The sequence below is a fragment of the Passer montanus genome, unplaced genomic scaffold, assembly GCF_014805655.1.
Source record: "Passer montanus isolate IOZ18808 unplaced genomic scaffold, ASM1480565v1 scaffold52, whole genome shotgun sequence".
Classification (NCBI taxonomy): domain Eukaryota; kingdom Metazoa; phylum Chordata; class Aves; order Passeriformes; family Passeridae; genus Passer; species Passer montanus.
The window spans coordinates 2,860,924-2,877,507 of record NW_024370152.1 but is presented as its reverse complement, the minus strand read 5'-3'; the positions used below and the strand labels follow the sequence as shown (position 1 = coordinate 2,877,507).

Below are 16,584 nucleotides of genomic sequence, written 5' to 3'. Positions count from 1 at the left end.
GGTGGATGTGTCCACCAAGAAGGGTTTATGTTAGCATCCATAGTGACATGCTCCCTTACTAGTCCTCTCCTAAGAAATCCCTTCTCTAGTCTGTGCTGGGAGCAGCAAGCACTAGAGCTTCTGCATCAGAGAAGGATTGCAGGATGAGAAGGCAGCTTGGGGATGCTTGCCTGGGGTTGTTCTAGTGCAGGTGTAGGGACATTGTTACCACTGAGCATCACTGTCATATGTGAGTCTGTCCTGGTGAAAGTGTCCCACAGTGGCAGCCTAGTGCCTGTGCTGTGAAAAGTGTGGGCTTGAGATGCACGCAAGCACTGCGTGGCTGAGTTGTGTGCAAAGGGCTCTGTTTGTCTGCTGCTTCAGACACTTAGGAAAAGCACTGTGGGTGCCCCCACACCTGTGTTTTGGAAACCTTGCCATGAAGATGGGCTGGTGATGCAATCTTTACGGCCTGGGACCTTGCCGCACAGAAAAGGTCCCTGCTTTGTCTAGTCACTGTCCTGAACAGCAATCATGTCATATGGATGAAGCTGAATTTTTATTATATAGTGATTAAATCAATGGCATGGAGACGTTTGGAGAACACACTGGGGAAGATTCTGAGGCTTGGCAGGGTCCAAGACTGTCACTTTGATCCAGCACCACACCCAGTTTGTGGTATTTTCCCTGTGGCAAGATATACTGGGATATACTGGCAGGTGTCAGCTTTTGCTTACCTTAACAAGCCACTGGCACATAGGTAGCCACATTAATGCGCATCTGAACTTGTGTTAGATTAGCCTCTCTTTCACTTTGAACTCAGCCTACCATTAACCCCAGCTACATGGCTTCTGCCTCAGAAACAGACCTTGGCCGGCCTGCTTGGAGCAGAGATGGGGATCATTTTGCACCTAGAGATGCACCTTGGGACCAAACCCTTCAATTTCAAGTTAGTCTCTGGTTTCAGAGCTGTCACCTCGATGCTTTTCAAAGTAGGTGTTTGGGTCTGGCCACCCTGCAGTTTGATTTAAAACACTATTACACTCCAGGCCAGTTTTTTTTTTTTTTTAGTTTTTTGTTTTGTTTTGTTGTTTTTTGGTTTTTTTTTTCCCCAAAGGAGTGTGACAAATGCTGTTGTTGATGGTTGGCTTTTTAATTGTTGTTTTCGGGTTTTTTTCCCCCAAGAGCTCAGTTCCTCCTTGGGCTGTGATATAAGGTGGGCAATTATCTGTCATTATGTGATCCCTGAGGTCCCTTCGGACAGATGGCTCTCTGTTATCTCGAAACAATGGGAGCCACTGGGTGCATGGAGCTTGGAAAATGGGACCACCCATTTTTGCTCCTGCTTTGTTTACATCGTTGGAAAAGCACAAGGAAGGGAGGGGTACCAAGGTTTTTCTGCAGCAGTGTATTTGCTGCAGTAGAAAATGTGCATTGCTTGGTATGTATCCATCACTGCAACATGACCTTCAGCTACCTGAGTTGTTAAAGGAAGAGGGTAGTGCTGGCAGAAAGTTTAATTGCTCATTAATTATTATGTAATTTAGCCAATTAGTTTTGTCAAGGCTGTAGAACATAAGGGGTGTGGCTGATTATCTTCCCAGCGTTTCACCTTTACAAGTGCAAATTATGTGTAATGTCTTTTTTAAGTAAAACCATCATGGGTAGTGCATGCTGTGGATGAATGTCAGACATCTGAATCTCTGCTTTCTTAGGCCTGCACACCCGGCCTGTGGCCTGGCCTGAGGCCTCCGACTGTTCACGTGCCATCGGGACCTTTTCTGAAGTGTAGCAGACATTTCTGGCATTCCTTCCTCGGTAGTGCAGACTCCCAAAGTAGGGCCGCCCAAAAACTCCTATGTAAAAAGACCAACTTTAGATAACTGTAGTATGAGAGCAGAAGTGAGTTAAACTGAAGTAGTTTCCCTTCAGGGGAGAGCGTTTTTGCTCTGTAAGGAGCGGGCGGGGAGAGAGATCAAACTTTTTGCTTTGTGCGTGTAGTAGATAAATCCAGGGTCTCTCTTCTTTTACTTTGTAGGTAGTGGCCGTGGAAGCAGCAGTTTGCCTCCTCATACCATCATCAATGAATTTCCAGAGTATGGCACTGTAGAGTCGAGCAGACAAGCTCCCTCAGCTCTGTCGATGTGCCAGGCCGAGCCTGTAACACGCAGTCCGGAAAGACGGGACAGTCACCACCGTGTCAGGCCTGTTCCTCAGTGCGCAGCTCCTGCTGATAATTTGAGGCCTGATGCAGGGGCAGTGCAGCTTCACACCCCAGAAGAAGGTTTGCAACCCAGGGGTAATCTGCCAGAGATTATGAAAATCTCTCGACAGCTAGAAGCAACAAAGGTGCAAGAAAGAGCAAATACTTCTCTCGATTCAGAGACGCAAATGGAAAAAAAGAGCGTTACTGGCAGCCAAAATGTGCAGGCAGCCAGAGAACCAGTTCCAGCAGGCCAAGAAAAACTCTCAGACATGCTTCTTCCATCTGAACGAACAGCTGAGGAAAAAAAGTATTTGATCGTAGAGAAAGATCTGGCTTCAGTACGGGCTGGAGAAAAGCAGTCTGAATCCTCACAAGCCATAAGTAATAAAGCAGAGGAGGTCCACGCAGCTCAGGAACCAAGCTGTCACAAGTCATCTGTGACAAACCTGGAAGCAGTCAGCAGAGTGGAGAGGGGGACACGTTTTGAGGAGTGTTCAGAGTACAATCAAGGCAAAATGCAAACAGGTACCGAGAGAAGGCTTGGTAAAGAGGCAGCTGTAAGTAAACATGTAGAATTTCAAGGTGTGGAGATCTTATGGCTGCAAAAAGCTGAGGAGCAGAGAAGAAAGAAGCACTCACTGCTGGATTCTGTGTCTGTGGAGAGGAAGGTATTCACCAAAACATCCAGCCACCCTGTGTCACCAATGGTCTCCCCAGCCTTGCTTTCCTTGCCAGACAGTGCATGGAGTGAGGTCTGTGAAGACCCAAGGCTGGAACCTGCTGTGTCTGCAGCCACTCCTCTACCACTGCTTGAAGAAAGCGGGAAGGATGAAGTTTCTGTGAAGGACAGGAAGAACTGTGGTGAGGAGATGACTGTGCTTGCAAGAGGCCAGGGCAGGTGAGCTGGTGCTAAGAGGGGAGCAGAAGTCAGGCAGGGGTTCTCTTGTCTAGGCTTGTGGCTTGTGCCTACCTGTTTAGGAGGTAATATGAAGCAGAAAATATTTGTCTGCTGCCTGTGGTGTAGTGTTTACAGTACTGGTTTACATAGATGGTGGTTGGCTAGTGCCTGAAGTTGATACTGAAACCACTTCACACCGTCTTACTGAAGTTTACAGTCCATCTCAGATTTTGAAATTTAAAGATCAGAAGTCTTGCTGTTTGCACAGTGATGAAGCATCTGTAGCAGGTGTAATTGGGATCTGGACATGCCATGTCATTAAATACAGTTGGCATGCAAGCCTGGCCATACGCACCTGAACAGATTTTCTGGTTTCATTCAGTTTGTGCAAAAACAGTGTGACAGCTTCTGAATGGTTGGATAATAAAGACATTTTATTCAGGGCCATGTAGATCACAGGAGGATAAATGTTACAATATGTGCTTTCTATATTATCTATCTATCTATCTATCTATCTATCTATATTATCTATCTATTTATCTGTCTGTGTTTATATCATTTTAGCAGTACATATTGCAAGAATGGTGTGCTGCTTTGCATCCTGATTTGCTTGTTTTTCTTTCCTGATGGACATCTCTGACAAAACAAAGGGTTCCACTGGTGCGCTCTGAGCAAACTATGTCCACTTTGAGCTGGAGCTGTGTGCTGCTGAGACAGCATCTCTACAAGGGAGGCTTTCCTGCCTCTGCACCTCTCTATCTGTGGAGTTTTGCTTTGGCTAGTGCTTGGAATTATTTGGGTTGGCTACCCTCACCTCTGGCATGTTGAGGAGCCCCACAGTATTGTGTGCAGCAGAGAAGAAAACTCTTCAGGGGGATGGTATACCTTTCCTTGTGTCAGCAGCAGGCTGAGTCTTCTCAGTCTGGTTCCCCAGGCTCCATATTTTTAATTGCATGTGCTTCCCTTTGCATTTTGGAGCGATTTCCTTCAGCTTTTTGCTGAAGACCCCAGTCCTAGGACTGCAGAGACAGCAAATTATCCTTCAGGGGCAGAGGCTCCGTCTGGTTACACATCTCCAATATGTGCAGCCTCTGGATTGGGACTGGTGCTAGGACAGATCTTACACATTGGGTGTGCTTTTATTTTTTGCATGTAAGCAGCTGATCTGTTAGATAATATGAGGATGTCTCCAAGCCGTCTTCTTTTACCCAGAAAATTGTTTCTTTCTATGTCCCTGGAGAGGGAGATCATGCCAGTCATAAAGAGAGGTAGTGCAAGGAGGAACCAACATTTTACCTGCAGTGCCCTCTCTTGCATAAAGCTGCATTGACCTTTCTGTTCAGAAAGGTGGAAGGTGAGAAGGGTTGCCCAAAGTCTAAACCTTGCCCCCAAACTGAAACAAAGTGTTTTTTCTTTAATTTTCAGGATGGTGGAGGAGGGGGAAACCGCCACAGGAGGATGTGAAGATTTCCTTGGGCAGAGGCATTCTGATGTCTCCACTGATCTGTACAGCTCGCAGTTTGAAAACATCCTAGACAATGCATCTTTGTACTACAGTGCGGAATCTCTGGAGACATTGTACTCGGAGCCTGATAGCTACTTCAGCTTTGAGATGCCACTCACTCCCATGATCCAGCAGCGCATGAAGGAGGGTGGACAGTTTTTAGATAGGGCATCAGCCGTGGGGCAGACAGATGTCCCTGACAGGGAGGTGAAGGGATGTGGTGAAGGCATTGCCAATGGCTTAAGGGATGTAAGCGAAACACTCTTCAAAGGAGATGTCACAGAAGTCCCTCGTCTGGAAAGGTAAAAGTAGTGGGTGAGCTTTCTGTGTGCCTGCTGATTTTTCCCAACTTCTCTTTACTTCAGTGTACTGTCGCAGAGTGTAGTTTTGCCTCTTTTAACACTTCTAATTTTCTCCAGAGGATAATTTCCAGGGTGACTGCAGGAGAGAAATGAGCCATCCAAACCTGCCATTCATAATAAGAGTGACAATTTACATTATGAAGGTTTATTAGGCAATGCTGATGTGTTGATAAAAGGTATTATCACATCTCTGGGACCTGTCTCTGGAGGAGTTAGTTATTGGTTACAAATGAACCTTGTTCAACTACAGTTCCTACCTGAATTTATTGGCAGCAACTGGAAGACAAGCGAGCATTGCAAAAATGTTATTCATTTCTGTTTAGGTAAAAGGAGAGGTTGTTAAAAGCAAGAGTCATGTGAAAAGCGAAAATTAGGCTGAGTGGTCATAAAATACTGCACAATTGTAGAATATCACTCTATGTGAAAACTTTTCTTATAGTGTGCTGTCAAAGAGAGTGGGGACACTGAAAGGCAGACACAGACAAAATGGAGGTTGAATTAAAAGCAGAGTGGTGAGGGTGTGTTGCAGATTGATGAAGGACCTTGTGAGTGACAAAGATGCCTCTGGTCTTCATCTTCCAGGGACAGGATGTTATCTTAGAGTCCTAGGACTATTCCCTTAGATGGGACTAGTCTAGTTAGAGCTTTCCTGGGAGTAGAGGTGGGAGATCTTTTATGTGTTTTATTTCTTTTGTGCTAAAATGAAAGAAGTCCTTTGAGCAGAGGTAGTTTTTCTAACTCTATGGATTAAGGTACATTTTGCTCTTAAAACAGCAAGCAGAAGGACATTAGAGTTTAAAATATTTTTCCCTCAATCATACAGTAAAACATGTTTAAATCTTGTGCATGTGTGGTGCCTACCAATAGGCAATAAGTGACTGTTAATCTGCAATTACCTGTATGGAGCCAGAAACTGAGGTCAGTCCTGAGACTTGAAGCTCCTTACAGCAAAACCAAAGGCTGACATAAAACTGGACAGGGGACAACAAGCAGCACATTCAGATCCTGATTCTGTTACCCTGTAGTTGCAGCATCTACTATTTAAAAGATACTGTCAAGTAAGGCCTACATTGGCTCATCAGGACAAAAATTATGACAAAGACAAGGTGTGCTTAGATGAGTCACATCAGGTGTCTGCCTAGTGTGGATTTCACTTGGAATTAATTTTAGTTTAGATTTGCAGCCATACTGATAAACTAGCAGTAGATGTTTAAATACTTTTTTTCCCTCACTTAATTAAAAAAAAAGAAAAGAAAAGAAAAAAAAAAAAAAAAAAGAGTGTTCCTGGTTTGTTTAGGGATAAGTCTTAAGGGCTCACCTAAGGTAGGTGCCAGTAGAGAATGTCACTACCGCAGGATAGCTAGCCACGAGTATGCCCAACAGTGATCCTCCCAACAATAACCTTACAGCTAACACCACCCTTCCCCCTCTGGTATTCCCAATATCATGTTGTATTGCACCAGGCGTGTATGTTGTGTGGTGACTGACAGGTTGTGAGTACTACTTTGTTGGAGCCAGTGGGGAACATCACGGTGTTAAGAGCACATGGGTGAGAAGCAGTGTGTGCGTGCTAGGGACGGCGGGATATTTATTGCACGGGGGTCAAGGTGGTGTGTCATGGTGATGCTCAGGTGAACCAGAAATAGCCTCCTGAGCCCTGGCGGCTGAGGGGTTTGAACGCGCGGTTGTGTTGCCTGAAGCAATCCGAGACTTAGGTTTACCTGAGTCTGCCTGTGCGATGCGTGTATGGCACCTCTGTGCCTGCTGCTGAAGCTCTCGTTTCCTACGGCGCCGTGAGCCCGCGGTTGTGCTTGGGGCTGCAGTTCCTCACGCGTAGCGCCTGTTCGAGCACCCTCCGCAGTGGTCCAGCCCTCCCGGAGGAGGAGGCTGGGGGGGAGGTAAGCCCTCCGCCCCGCCGTGCCCGGCCCCGCACGGTGCCGCCGGAGCGCTCCGTGCGCTTTGCCCGGCCGGGCCTCCCCCCTCCCACCGCCCCCCGCCTGGAGGAGAGCGGCGGGAGAAGCCACTCCCAGAGGGGTGGGGGTTTGCTGTAGGGGCTCGGCATGTGAATACTGGCAAGTGCAAAGGGAAGCGGGGGGGATTTCGGGTGCGGGGGATATGGGAGCGGAGCAGGGCAGTGTGGCAGTGCGGGACAGCAAGGAGCATGAGACCCCCTCCCCTTTTCTGGAAACGGTACTGCCAAACCGAGGGAGCAAAAACCGAAACCAAAATCTCAGCTGTGCCTTGTGCCGTAGTATTTCGGTGATATAAAAAGTGATTGGGGAGGGAGCATGCTTCCAAGTACCATTACTAGTTAATGGGGGAGCAGTGTGAAACACGAGCAGTTCTTCCTGGCCCAGAGCAGAAGGGGATGACCGACTTGAGTGCAAAGAGCTGGTGGTTTTTCACCTGGAGATTGATAGCCGTGTGTGCCAGTTGGGAAAAGAGGAGCTGGGGTTCCCGTGGCCATGCCGTCCTGTTAACAGGTAGCTGAGCACCATAGCACATTCTGCACCTGTACGGAGGGATCCAGAGCGTACCTCACACAAGGTTTTGATATGTAAGGACAAGTAATGGCCTGGCCACGTAATGAATAAGCGGGAGGGTAACATCCTTCTTCACTCTTAGGAAATTGCTGGCTTTGGGAGGGGTCAACTCTGGTATGTGAGGGCCGGTCACATGCCTTCAGAACTGAAAAAAAAAAAAACCAAGGAGGAAAAAAATTATTAGAGGCTTGCAGGCTGCAAGATCCTATGAGCTCCTAGGTGTCGGAAGATTTCATCCCCGCTGTCCTCCCTGTCAGCTGCTGGCCGTGGTTAAACACAGTAAGTCCTGGCAAGAGCTGTATGATGGACCTGCCTGCTTTGACAGCCACCTGCCATGCTTCCTTAGGGTAGGGGGATGTCAGCTGCTCCTGAGTCTTCCTGCAGAGCAGGCAGGCTTACTTTTGCAAGTAGCCCTTTCCTAGCATAGCTTGGGTACTCTTGGGTGCCTGGCCAGTGGAGGAGGGATGGTTGGAAGAGAAGGGTGTGCAGCTTGCCTTCGTGTCTTTGGGGTGGAGTTTATTGTCTTTCAGTTCTCTGAGATAAGCTCAGTTGGTTAGAGCATGGTGCTAATAATGCCAGAGCTGTGGGTTTGATCTCTGTGTGGGTCGTTCACTTAACAGTTGGCATCGATGATCCTTTTGTGTCCCTTCCAACTCAGAATATTCTGTCATTCTGTAGTGATTAACCCTCTGAGGGAAAAAAATACTCTGCAGCTGAAGTAGCCTTGAATTTCCACGGGGCGGGGTCGGAGAACAGGGGTAGGAGGGGTAGTGTGTGAGGTTTCAGAGCTGAGCGACAGCCTTGCTATGTGTCAGGGCACCATGGGATCCTCATGAAATAGGCTGAGCCTCAGGCTGTCAGTGTTATGAAGCTTTGTAATCTCAATAAGGACGTTTCATTTGGACCGTGTTTGGTGCCCTTGTCTCTCTGTTATCCTTGCAGAGGCATGCAGTCGCCACTGCCACACCCATGTTCCAGGTTCTGTACTCCTCCCTTCCCATGCCAGTGGGCTTTTAGAGGCAGTAAAAACTGTTTGCAAGCTGTTACTGAGACAATGAGCTTGAGTTAGCGTTGCCTGGACTAGGTGTAATCGTTTGCAAATTGAATGAAGTTGGTGATCCAAGTCAGAGTGGCGTGAAAGGGATGTGTTTCCAAAGTAGTAAGATATACCTTCCTGAGGGGAAAATGAGTTATCTTTTCTATGTATACCACAGACAAAGCATCTACGTGACTAAATGTGAAGTGTGAAATTTTCTCCATGGTGATCTCTTTACTTCCAGACTTTAAGGGCTGGACTTCTTTTATTGTTTTCTTATACTGCATACTTTACAGCAGGTTTTCCATTCCCTCTCCCCTTGTAGGCTAGAGTCAGAATAAATTTTTAAAAACCCACAGAACAAGAACAAAAAACTTATGGCATTTCTTTTCCTGCCATAAATGCCTTTTCCTTTTGTTTGGGAAGTATTGTCTCTGTTGGCAGGACATTGCCCAAGATTTTTGTAAATCTAGAGAGAAGATAAAAAATCTGTATTGCAACTCCTAATCCTCAAAAATGTTAAATATTTGCCACCTGCCATCATCTTCAAGGAACTGCTGGTGCTCAGCAAATTCTGAAAGTCCTTTTATTTTTTTTCCTAGAGTTGCAAACACAAATTTAGTTGTATATGTATTCAAGAGGGGAAGAAAACAAACTCCCTAAAGCAATCTGGCAATTTTAAAAATAAAGTCACAAGAATGTAGCCTGAAATTCCCATGGGTACCAGGTTACTTCTGATTGTTGGGGCCTATTGAAAGCATTACGATTTGTAGTGGTTCCCATGGTGGATATTTTTCTTCTGTGTATAGGTCATTTCCAGCAGTTTTTTACTTGGCACTCTGCTTGTTCCTTCTTTAAGACAATAAACTTTGTTGACAAATAAATTCACTTTTGATTCCTCTCTCCGGGTTGATTCTCTAAGTCTCTTCCCAGTTTATGAATACCCACATACCAGTTATTATTTTGGTTTTCAGTTTGTACACTGGTAGTCTTGTCCAAAGTAGCTTGTATCTGATTTTTCCATGTAGTTACAAGACTCAGTACTAAAGAATCTAACATGTAATGTTTATGCATTCATTTATTTACTTTGAAAATTCACTTTGAGACCCAGTTGAATTTTTTCATTTAGGGTGAAATCTGCTGAGATCCCTATTTTTCTGAGTGGAGGTTTTTTCGCCTTCAGACATGCCTCAGCTTGTGGCAGATTCTGGGACCTAGGAGACATAGGTCAGTCAGAACATGGTACTTCATATTTGCTGCCAGCCATATGCCCAGCATAAGGAAGGTTATTCAGAGGGATGGAGTTGGTTATTGTCCTAGAAAAGCAAATGCATCAAATGCATCTGCAGCTAGTGAGCAAGCAAACAAGCACTGGAGCCCATTTGCTGGGCTCTACATTAGCCACATGGGCTAATGCCTCTATCAGTTGTTGAGCCACTGCTGACCACAATGTGCTGGCACAGGTGTGTGTTGAATCCAGGTAAAGATGAAGTGGTGCAATTCTCAGGGTAAATTTCTGACACCACTGGCATTTTGACAGCTGAGGATTTGCCTTGTTATTTCACAGCCTAGTAACTTCTAAAAAGTTGTGCTACACTGTTCACCTTGGTATTCCCTCCAGGAAAGTGTCATCACTTTATTAAGGCTCTGGAGATACACTGTACAGAGTTCACCTTTGCTCTGGCTAGTGAGGTCCTTGGAGCACCAGTTTAGTGCGAGTTTATAAAGCTGCTTCTAGTTCCTAAATAAACTGTTGTTTTATGGAAAAAAAGGGCTGCTGACTTTTCGCCTCTTCAGTTCCCAGCCTCCTCTGAAAATAAAACAAACACAACAAAAATCCAGGAGCTGACAGAGACAGAAGAGAAAAAGAAAAAAAAAAAAAGTGGAGCAGCTGATCAGTTTGCTAGACAAAGCGCCTCAGTATAGAGCTGTCAGCAGCTCAGCTTTTAAGCTGGCATCTGTTGGCATATCCCCATTAAAGTCAAAGCCATTTAGGTCAGGAAAGCTTGATTCACCCAAACCGAGGCGTCTCTGCCAGCTCTGAGCTGGTCCCAAAGTGCAGCCTTGCCGTCTCAACTATTAGCCAGGACTGGCTGCTAGTCAAGCCCCTCTCCACGTCATTGCTGGTTAAGTCTCTTCTTCCTCTGTGTGTGTGCTGGGATAGGGAGAGACAGAGCCTGGCAGCTGGCAGGATGGCATAGAGAGGCATGCATGTCTTTGGATATGATGCTGGAGCAGCGGTGGAGAAGAACAGGGCACACAGAGCATGCAGACTCCCTGCTCACACAGCTGGGTGAGCTGTGGGTTGGTTAGTGGTTGATTTTAATTTGTTGCTTTTTTTCTTTATTCACTATTCTTTTTGAGGACAGATGATTCATTTTGCTACATGGTTTCAGTGAAAAGCTCCTGTGTGATACCAGTGCTAGTGCTCAAGTGCTTAATCTACACATTTGCAGGGAAGCCTGAACTGAAAGGTGTAAACACATGTATTTTTATGCATCTGTTTTGCTCCCTGCCAGGGAGGACCAGCTGCTTGGTTAATATACTTTTCCTGAGCCAGTCTCCCCACAGTTAAACCAAGCCCAAGCATAGGGTGGGGGAAAAGTCCTCTGATGTATTTCCAGTTTTGGTCCTATCCTGGAGGACCCAGCAGGAGCCTCATAGGGAAGGAGGATCATGTGTGTGCTGAACACAGGGATGGTGGCTCTTGATACCTGGAGTGGGTGGTCTCTGAGGGGAGAGCCTGAGGGTTCCTGAAAAACGTAGGTGCTGAGTGTTTTCTGAACAAGTTCATAGCTATGCAGTGCATTTGTGGGGTCTGTTTTTTATTTTTGTTGGGTCAGGTGGATAAGATCCTGAGTATGGGACAATCCTAATGCTTTCAAGAGACCAATATGTGTCTGTGCATGTCAGAAATACCCATTGCAGGGAGGGGCCTTTGGATACCTGCTGTAGTGAGGACCAGTTTTTCACTTTCTAGGCATTGTGACACTAATGTGGTGAGTGTCCCTTTGCAGGCACTAACCCTTGCCAAAACAATGTATGAAGCCTGAGGTCAAAATGGAATCAAACCTGAAGTATTTTTAGCAAGACATTTGTACTTCAGGTGGCAGTGGGCCAGCATGTGTATGTAATAAAGTACGTGCTGTCTCTTGGAAGGGCTGCAATCCTGTCCCTGCACGTGGTGGGAATTCTTGTTCTAATGCTGTGATCCTGTAATGACTGTTGCATTTTCTGTATACAAACCTACAGAAATGGTGTTTTCTGAATGCTTTAGCTGCTAGCTCCCCTTTTTACAATCAGTAGGAATTATTTTAATGAAAGAAAAAGACATTATTACAGGAAAGAGGTTATTTTTGAACCGCAGTATGCATTTCAGCCTGTGAAATTAACTTGGCATATGTATTTTATTGATAACCAATAGGGGATTACAGGGATTGTTACTTTTAACTTTGCTCCACTCCCTGTGATGTGACAGGGTTGAGATACTTTTTAATAGATGCTTGGTGGTTACTCTGGCTTATGGACACCATCCTCGCTTTGTATGTCCTGGCTGATGCTGTGCTTGTGAGACACCCACTGAATTGAGTTGCAGCAAAGTGCAGCTGTGTCAGTCCTCAAAGAGGGATCTACTTCAAAGCATGTCTTTGAAGAGAATCCATACGTAGGACTTCAAAGCTGATTAAACCATTTGGAGTAAAATAGCACACTGAGTCATCTGCTAGGAAAGGGCATTGTTTTTATTTTTTTATTATTTTTCTCCCCTTCCTACGTCCTATCTTGGACAAGCCCTGGAGCTGAAGGTAACTGGCAAGGTAAATCATTGCTTGAAGTGCTTTTGTTCTCACTCTCTTTTGGCCCTGAAGAAGCTGGTTTGGAGCTGCAGCAAAACTGCAGTACAGCTGTTCCCAGCCCATTTGTGTGGTCAGGTCATTTGTAGCAGGAACTGAGTCATCGCATCCCACTGCTACCGGGATTTCTTCACTTTCTTCAGTGAGGCTGCTTCTTTCAGAGCTGGGCTGTTCAAGGCCTTTTAAACAAAATGCAGACTGTGCCCCTGGTTATGTTCTGAAACGTGAAAGGATATAATTTACTGAGCAGCCACATCTCTCTGACTGCAGACCAGGGGGATTTGTTTCCACAGGGCAGGACATAGAGGGTGGAGTGGAGGAGTCGGGGTAGGCACCTGACTGTTTCTGATCTGTCCCTGTCATGCTTCTGAGAGGCTGTTGGACTAGTGTTAGAGCATGCTTTTCATGGACAGAGTTGATTGTTATGGATGGAGTGCTGTCCTGTTTCAGAACCAGGTCAGAACCGGTAGGAGAAGGCTTGGAGTGGAAGTGTTTAAAACAACAGTTTTTTTAACTGTTAACAGTTTTAACTGTTAACAAAAATCAAACTGCACTGTCCTGCAGTGGATGATTATCAGCTTCAGTGTGGCTCCCCAGTGGACACTGTACCCCTGCTGAAAACAACATTGGTTCTGGCCCTACCTTCAGCATGCCAGAATCTCTCCACCCTTCTTATTTTTAATCATTGCTGTGTTTTGCTCTGATGGGTTTTGCTGGCAAATGTCTGACACAGCTTGCCTTGGAGTAAAGTTGATGTTAAAGGCTTGCACATTTATTTGAGAGAAAAAGTTGGTTTTCGTCCTGTTCCCTCCTCCTCTATTTCCAAAAAGTCTGTGAAGGCTCCAGCCCTGTCTTAATCCAAGCTTCCTGCAATTGGTGCAACCAGTGCACTCCCTCCAGACGTGTATGCCAGATGAATTCGTGTTCCTTGGGGAAGGAACATATGCATCCAGGGGAGTCCATGTGCTACAGAGCATATGCTGTGCATCAGTGTGGTAAAAGTGAAAGGCAGTGGCAAGCTGGGATCAGTGGAGTGGCTGTGATGAAGACAGCACTTAGGCTGAGTTGTTACACCTTACACCCTGCCACTCAGTGTCAACTCTGAGCATCACTTCTTTGCTAGCAGCTGGGCTAATTGCTCGGTGCTTTTACTCCAAAAAGGAAAGTGCTAACAGGCGTTTTTTCCTTGGGATGAAAGAGAGTTTTTTCTCCATGGCTTTCAACAAAATGAAGAGCATACCAAGGTTTAAGACATCATAAACTCAAATTCAGGCTGAGGTTTCCACTTGAAGGTGTAGTTGGCTGGGACGGTGGACCACTGAGATATGAGGTGTCTGTATAATTTTCATTATGTTACTGGCCTTGCTGTGTTTTCCTGGAAATTGCAGCCATTCTCTCAGTCAAACATTACTATGTATAGTTTCAGTTTTGGTGGGACCTAGAATGGGAGATGGGGGCTGTAAGTGAATCTAGAATATTCACAAACAGATCAAGTGTGCTAAGTGCTGAGCATGGCAAGATTGAGATAGTTTGACATTGGGAGCTAAATCGCTGTAGAACTGATCTATAATGGACTAAGTGAAGAAAACAGTATAAAATGCCTAGCAGTTACAGTATATTACAGGAAAGCTAGAAAGCCTGGCAGAGCTTAGAGTCTACAGCTTACATGTTTTATCTGTGAGCTTGGAAAGCTGATAGAAAGTATTGCATTTACCACAGTAGCTGCTTATCAAATTCCTGTAATTTCTGCTAGATATGGTGGTCAACTTTGGTGCATTCCATGTGGTTGTGGGGATGCTTTGACAGAAGGAGAAAGGATGCATCAGGAGTGTGTTGCTGGGACAGAAACACTACGGTCTATAAACCTGGTTTCTGGCCAAAGCTCATGTGCTGTGAGACTAAAGAGGTCTGGAGTTTTTTTATAGTTCTGTTTTCTGTGTTTACAGATAGCAGAGATTAATGTAAGTGTCTCTAGATTAAAATCAGCAGCCATTGCTGGACAGGCAATTACCAGCAAGATCATTACAATCCCTTTTAGCCTTGAATCTAGGATTAGAGGGAATATAATCTATTTTTTCAGCCTGTGATTTTCAGTGGAGGTTTCTCATTTTTACGTGATAAAGAGTAAAGCTGCATGAGAAATCCATGTCCAGCCTTGCTTTGCATCACAAAGCCCTTTCTTAGCACTTTTTGTGGTGGCAATGGTGCTGTGGATTCTTTATGTGTAGAAACTGTAGACTGCAGAAGAGAGACCTATTTTCAGCCTTGGTTGCTTTTAGCTCTTGATTAGAATTCATCATAAGCGCTTTACAGAGGGAGGCAAGCATTACTGAGTTGAGCAGATTAGTAAACTGAGGTATGAAAGGAAATTGATGGACCTGGAAAGTGCTGAAAGTAAGAAGAGACATCAGTCTTTTCCCTGAGTAACACCACTTGGACCCTGCTATAATATCCTGCCCTGAAGGCAGCTTGCACAGTAGCCATGCACAGGTCATCTGCATTTCCTAAGCCCTCAGTGATATGAGCACTGAGTCTTCAAACTACCTAAAGCCGCTTGAGAACTGAAGTCTCACTTTTCTGCTAAGAATCTATAATTTCCCCTGAACAAGAGGCTTATGTTACAGACAACCTGTATTGATTTGACAGCCTTTTTGTACTTGTACTTTTTGAGTACAAAAAGTACTCACTTAGTACTTACTTTTTGTACTAGGTACAAAAAATACTTACTTAGCCCTCCCGTTGTATTAAGTAATAAGCAAATCAACTATCAGAATTAACTACTGGAATAGCAGAAGGAAGCCTCCCTTATTCTTCAGTGCATTTGCGGGCACCCTCAGTCAGTGTGAAGCTTTAGAATGGAGAAGTTGGAAGATAGTTTTTCTTGTGCAGCCCTGTTGACTAGTTTTGGCAAACAGGGGAAGGAGCACACCCTCCCTCTTGCTGGGTGTTCCTCCTTTGCATCCCAGCCATGGCTCCAAGAGGCAAAGCAGAAGCTGGGAGCTGCTGTACTGTTAATCTCACTAAGTGGCAGATGCTGGTGCTTCCTTTCTTTCTAAACTTTTGGTGGTTTGTGGTAATGTTGAATCTCGTAGTGCAGTAGTGCCTAGCAGGGTACAGATGTTTCTTGTCAGCTTTGGCCGTCTTTCAGGGCTATAAATACTACCTTTAATAAAGAGCAGTGGTGAAAGAGGGCTGTGATATATAGTGAGGTGAGGCTCTGTGAGTTGGCATGGCTTTTGAAGCAGCATTTTTACACTGAAGACTCTGTAGATTTGTTAGCTTACCTGGGTATGCTTTGCTCTTGTCAATTGTTAGAGATGGGAATTTGGAATGAGTCGTGCCTGATTTGAATGGACAAGGTGTTGCTCAGGGCTTGTGTCAGGGTACTCTGTTATTAGCTTTCTTCACAAGTTTGGTATAGGCCAAATTTAGAGAATTTCAGACATTTACTAGTGGCTTTGGATAGGGCCAAGGAGGCATTTTCCACAACAATGATGTCAGGAGGGGCTTTTTTCTTTTCTAGGATGACTGATGGCCAGTAATATTAGTGTTGTTGGAATTGTATTTACAGTATTTATTTCCTACTAGGCATTGAGACTGACTCCCTTTTGTTATAGCACCATTTTATTTACACTGAAATAATTGCAAACCAGTGCAAATCCCCAGTTCTTGCAGGAATCGGTTTCCCCAGATACTTGATAAAGAAGTTGTACTTACAGGGTGAATGTGTGATATTTCTGATGTTGTAGAAGCCCTGAAAGGATGGAAACAGAGGTAAAATGGGCAAATCTCTGTTCTGTACATGTTCTTCTCTTAAACCATGCATGAGAAGTGAGGTAGGAAGCAGGTGATGATTTGTGGCATGCTGAATACCTAATTTTTTTCTTTTAAGCTCACCTTATATGAAATCTCATCTTGAGGAGTTAATGAATGACTAGCAGACATTTGAGTAAATGGCTAGACAATTGTTACTGGAGCATAGCGATCAGTTGTTTTAACCATGGCTTGTCAAGTCTGAAAATTACAGTGGTATGTGAAACTGTGGTATGTTGTTTAAAGTGCTGTGTGTACAAAGTCATCTTTAACTCATTCCACTGTTATCTGTCCTGTGCATGACCCTTGCTGTTCATTCATTATCCCTGTGTAAACGGCATTTTAGTAAAAATAATTTCTGTATCGTATAAAAATATAGAAATAAAAATAGA

General features: G+C 44.9%; 1 protein-coding gene across 7 annotated transcripts in view; it reads left to right on the top strand.

The window, feature by feature from the left end:
- PSD3 (pleckstrin and Sec7 domain containing 3) overlaps positions 1 to 16,584 on the top strand; it is a 106,863-nt gene that overhangs the window by 26,947 nt on the left and 63,332 nt on the right. For all 7 annotated transcript variants that reach the window (XM_039724076.1, XM_039724078.1, XM_039724075.1 and 4 more), the window contains 2 exons: positions 2,018 to 3,083; positions 4,509 to 4,889. In XM_039724076.1, coding sequence (XP_039580010.1) covers positions 2,018 to 3,083; positions 4,509 to 4,889 — 1,447 coding nt within the window. The remainder of the gene's footprint in view (positions 1 to 2,017; positions 3,084 to 4,508; positions 4,890 to 16,584) is intronic.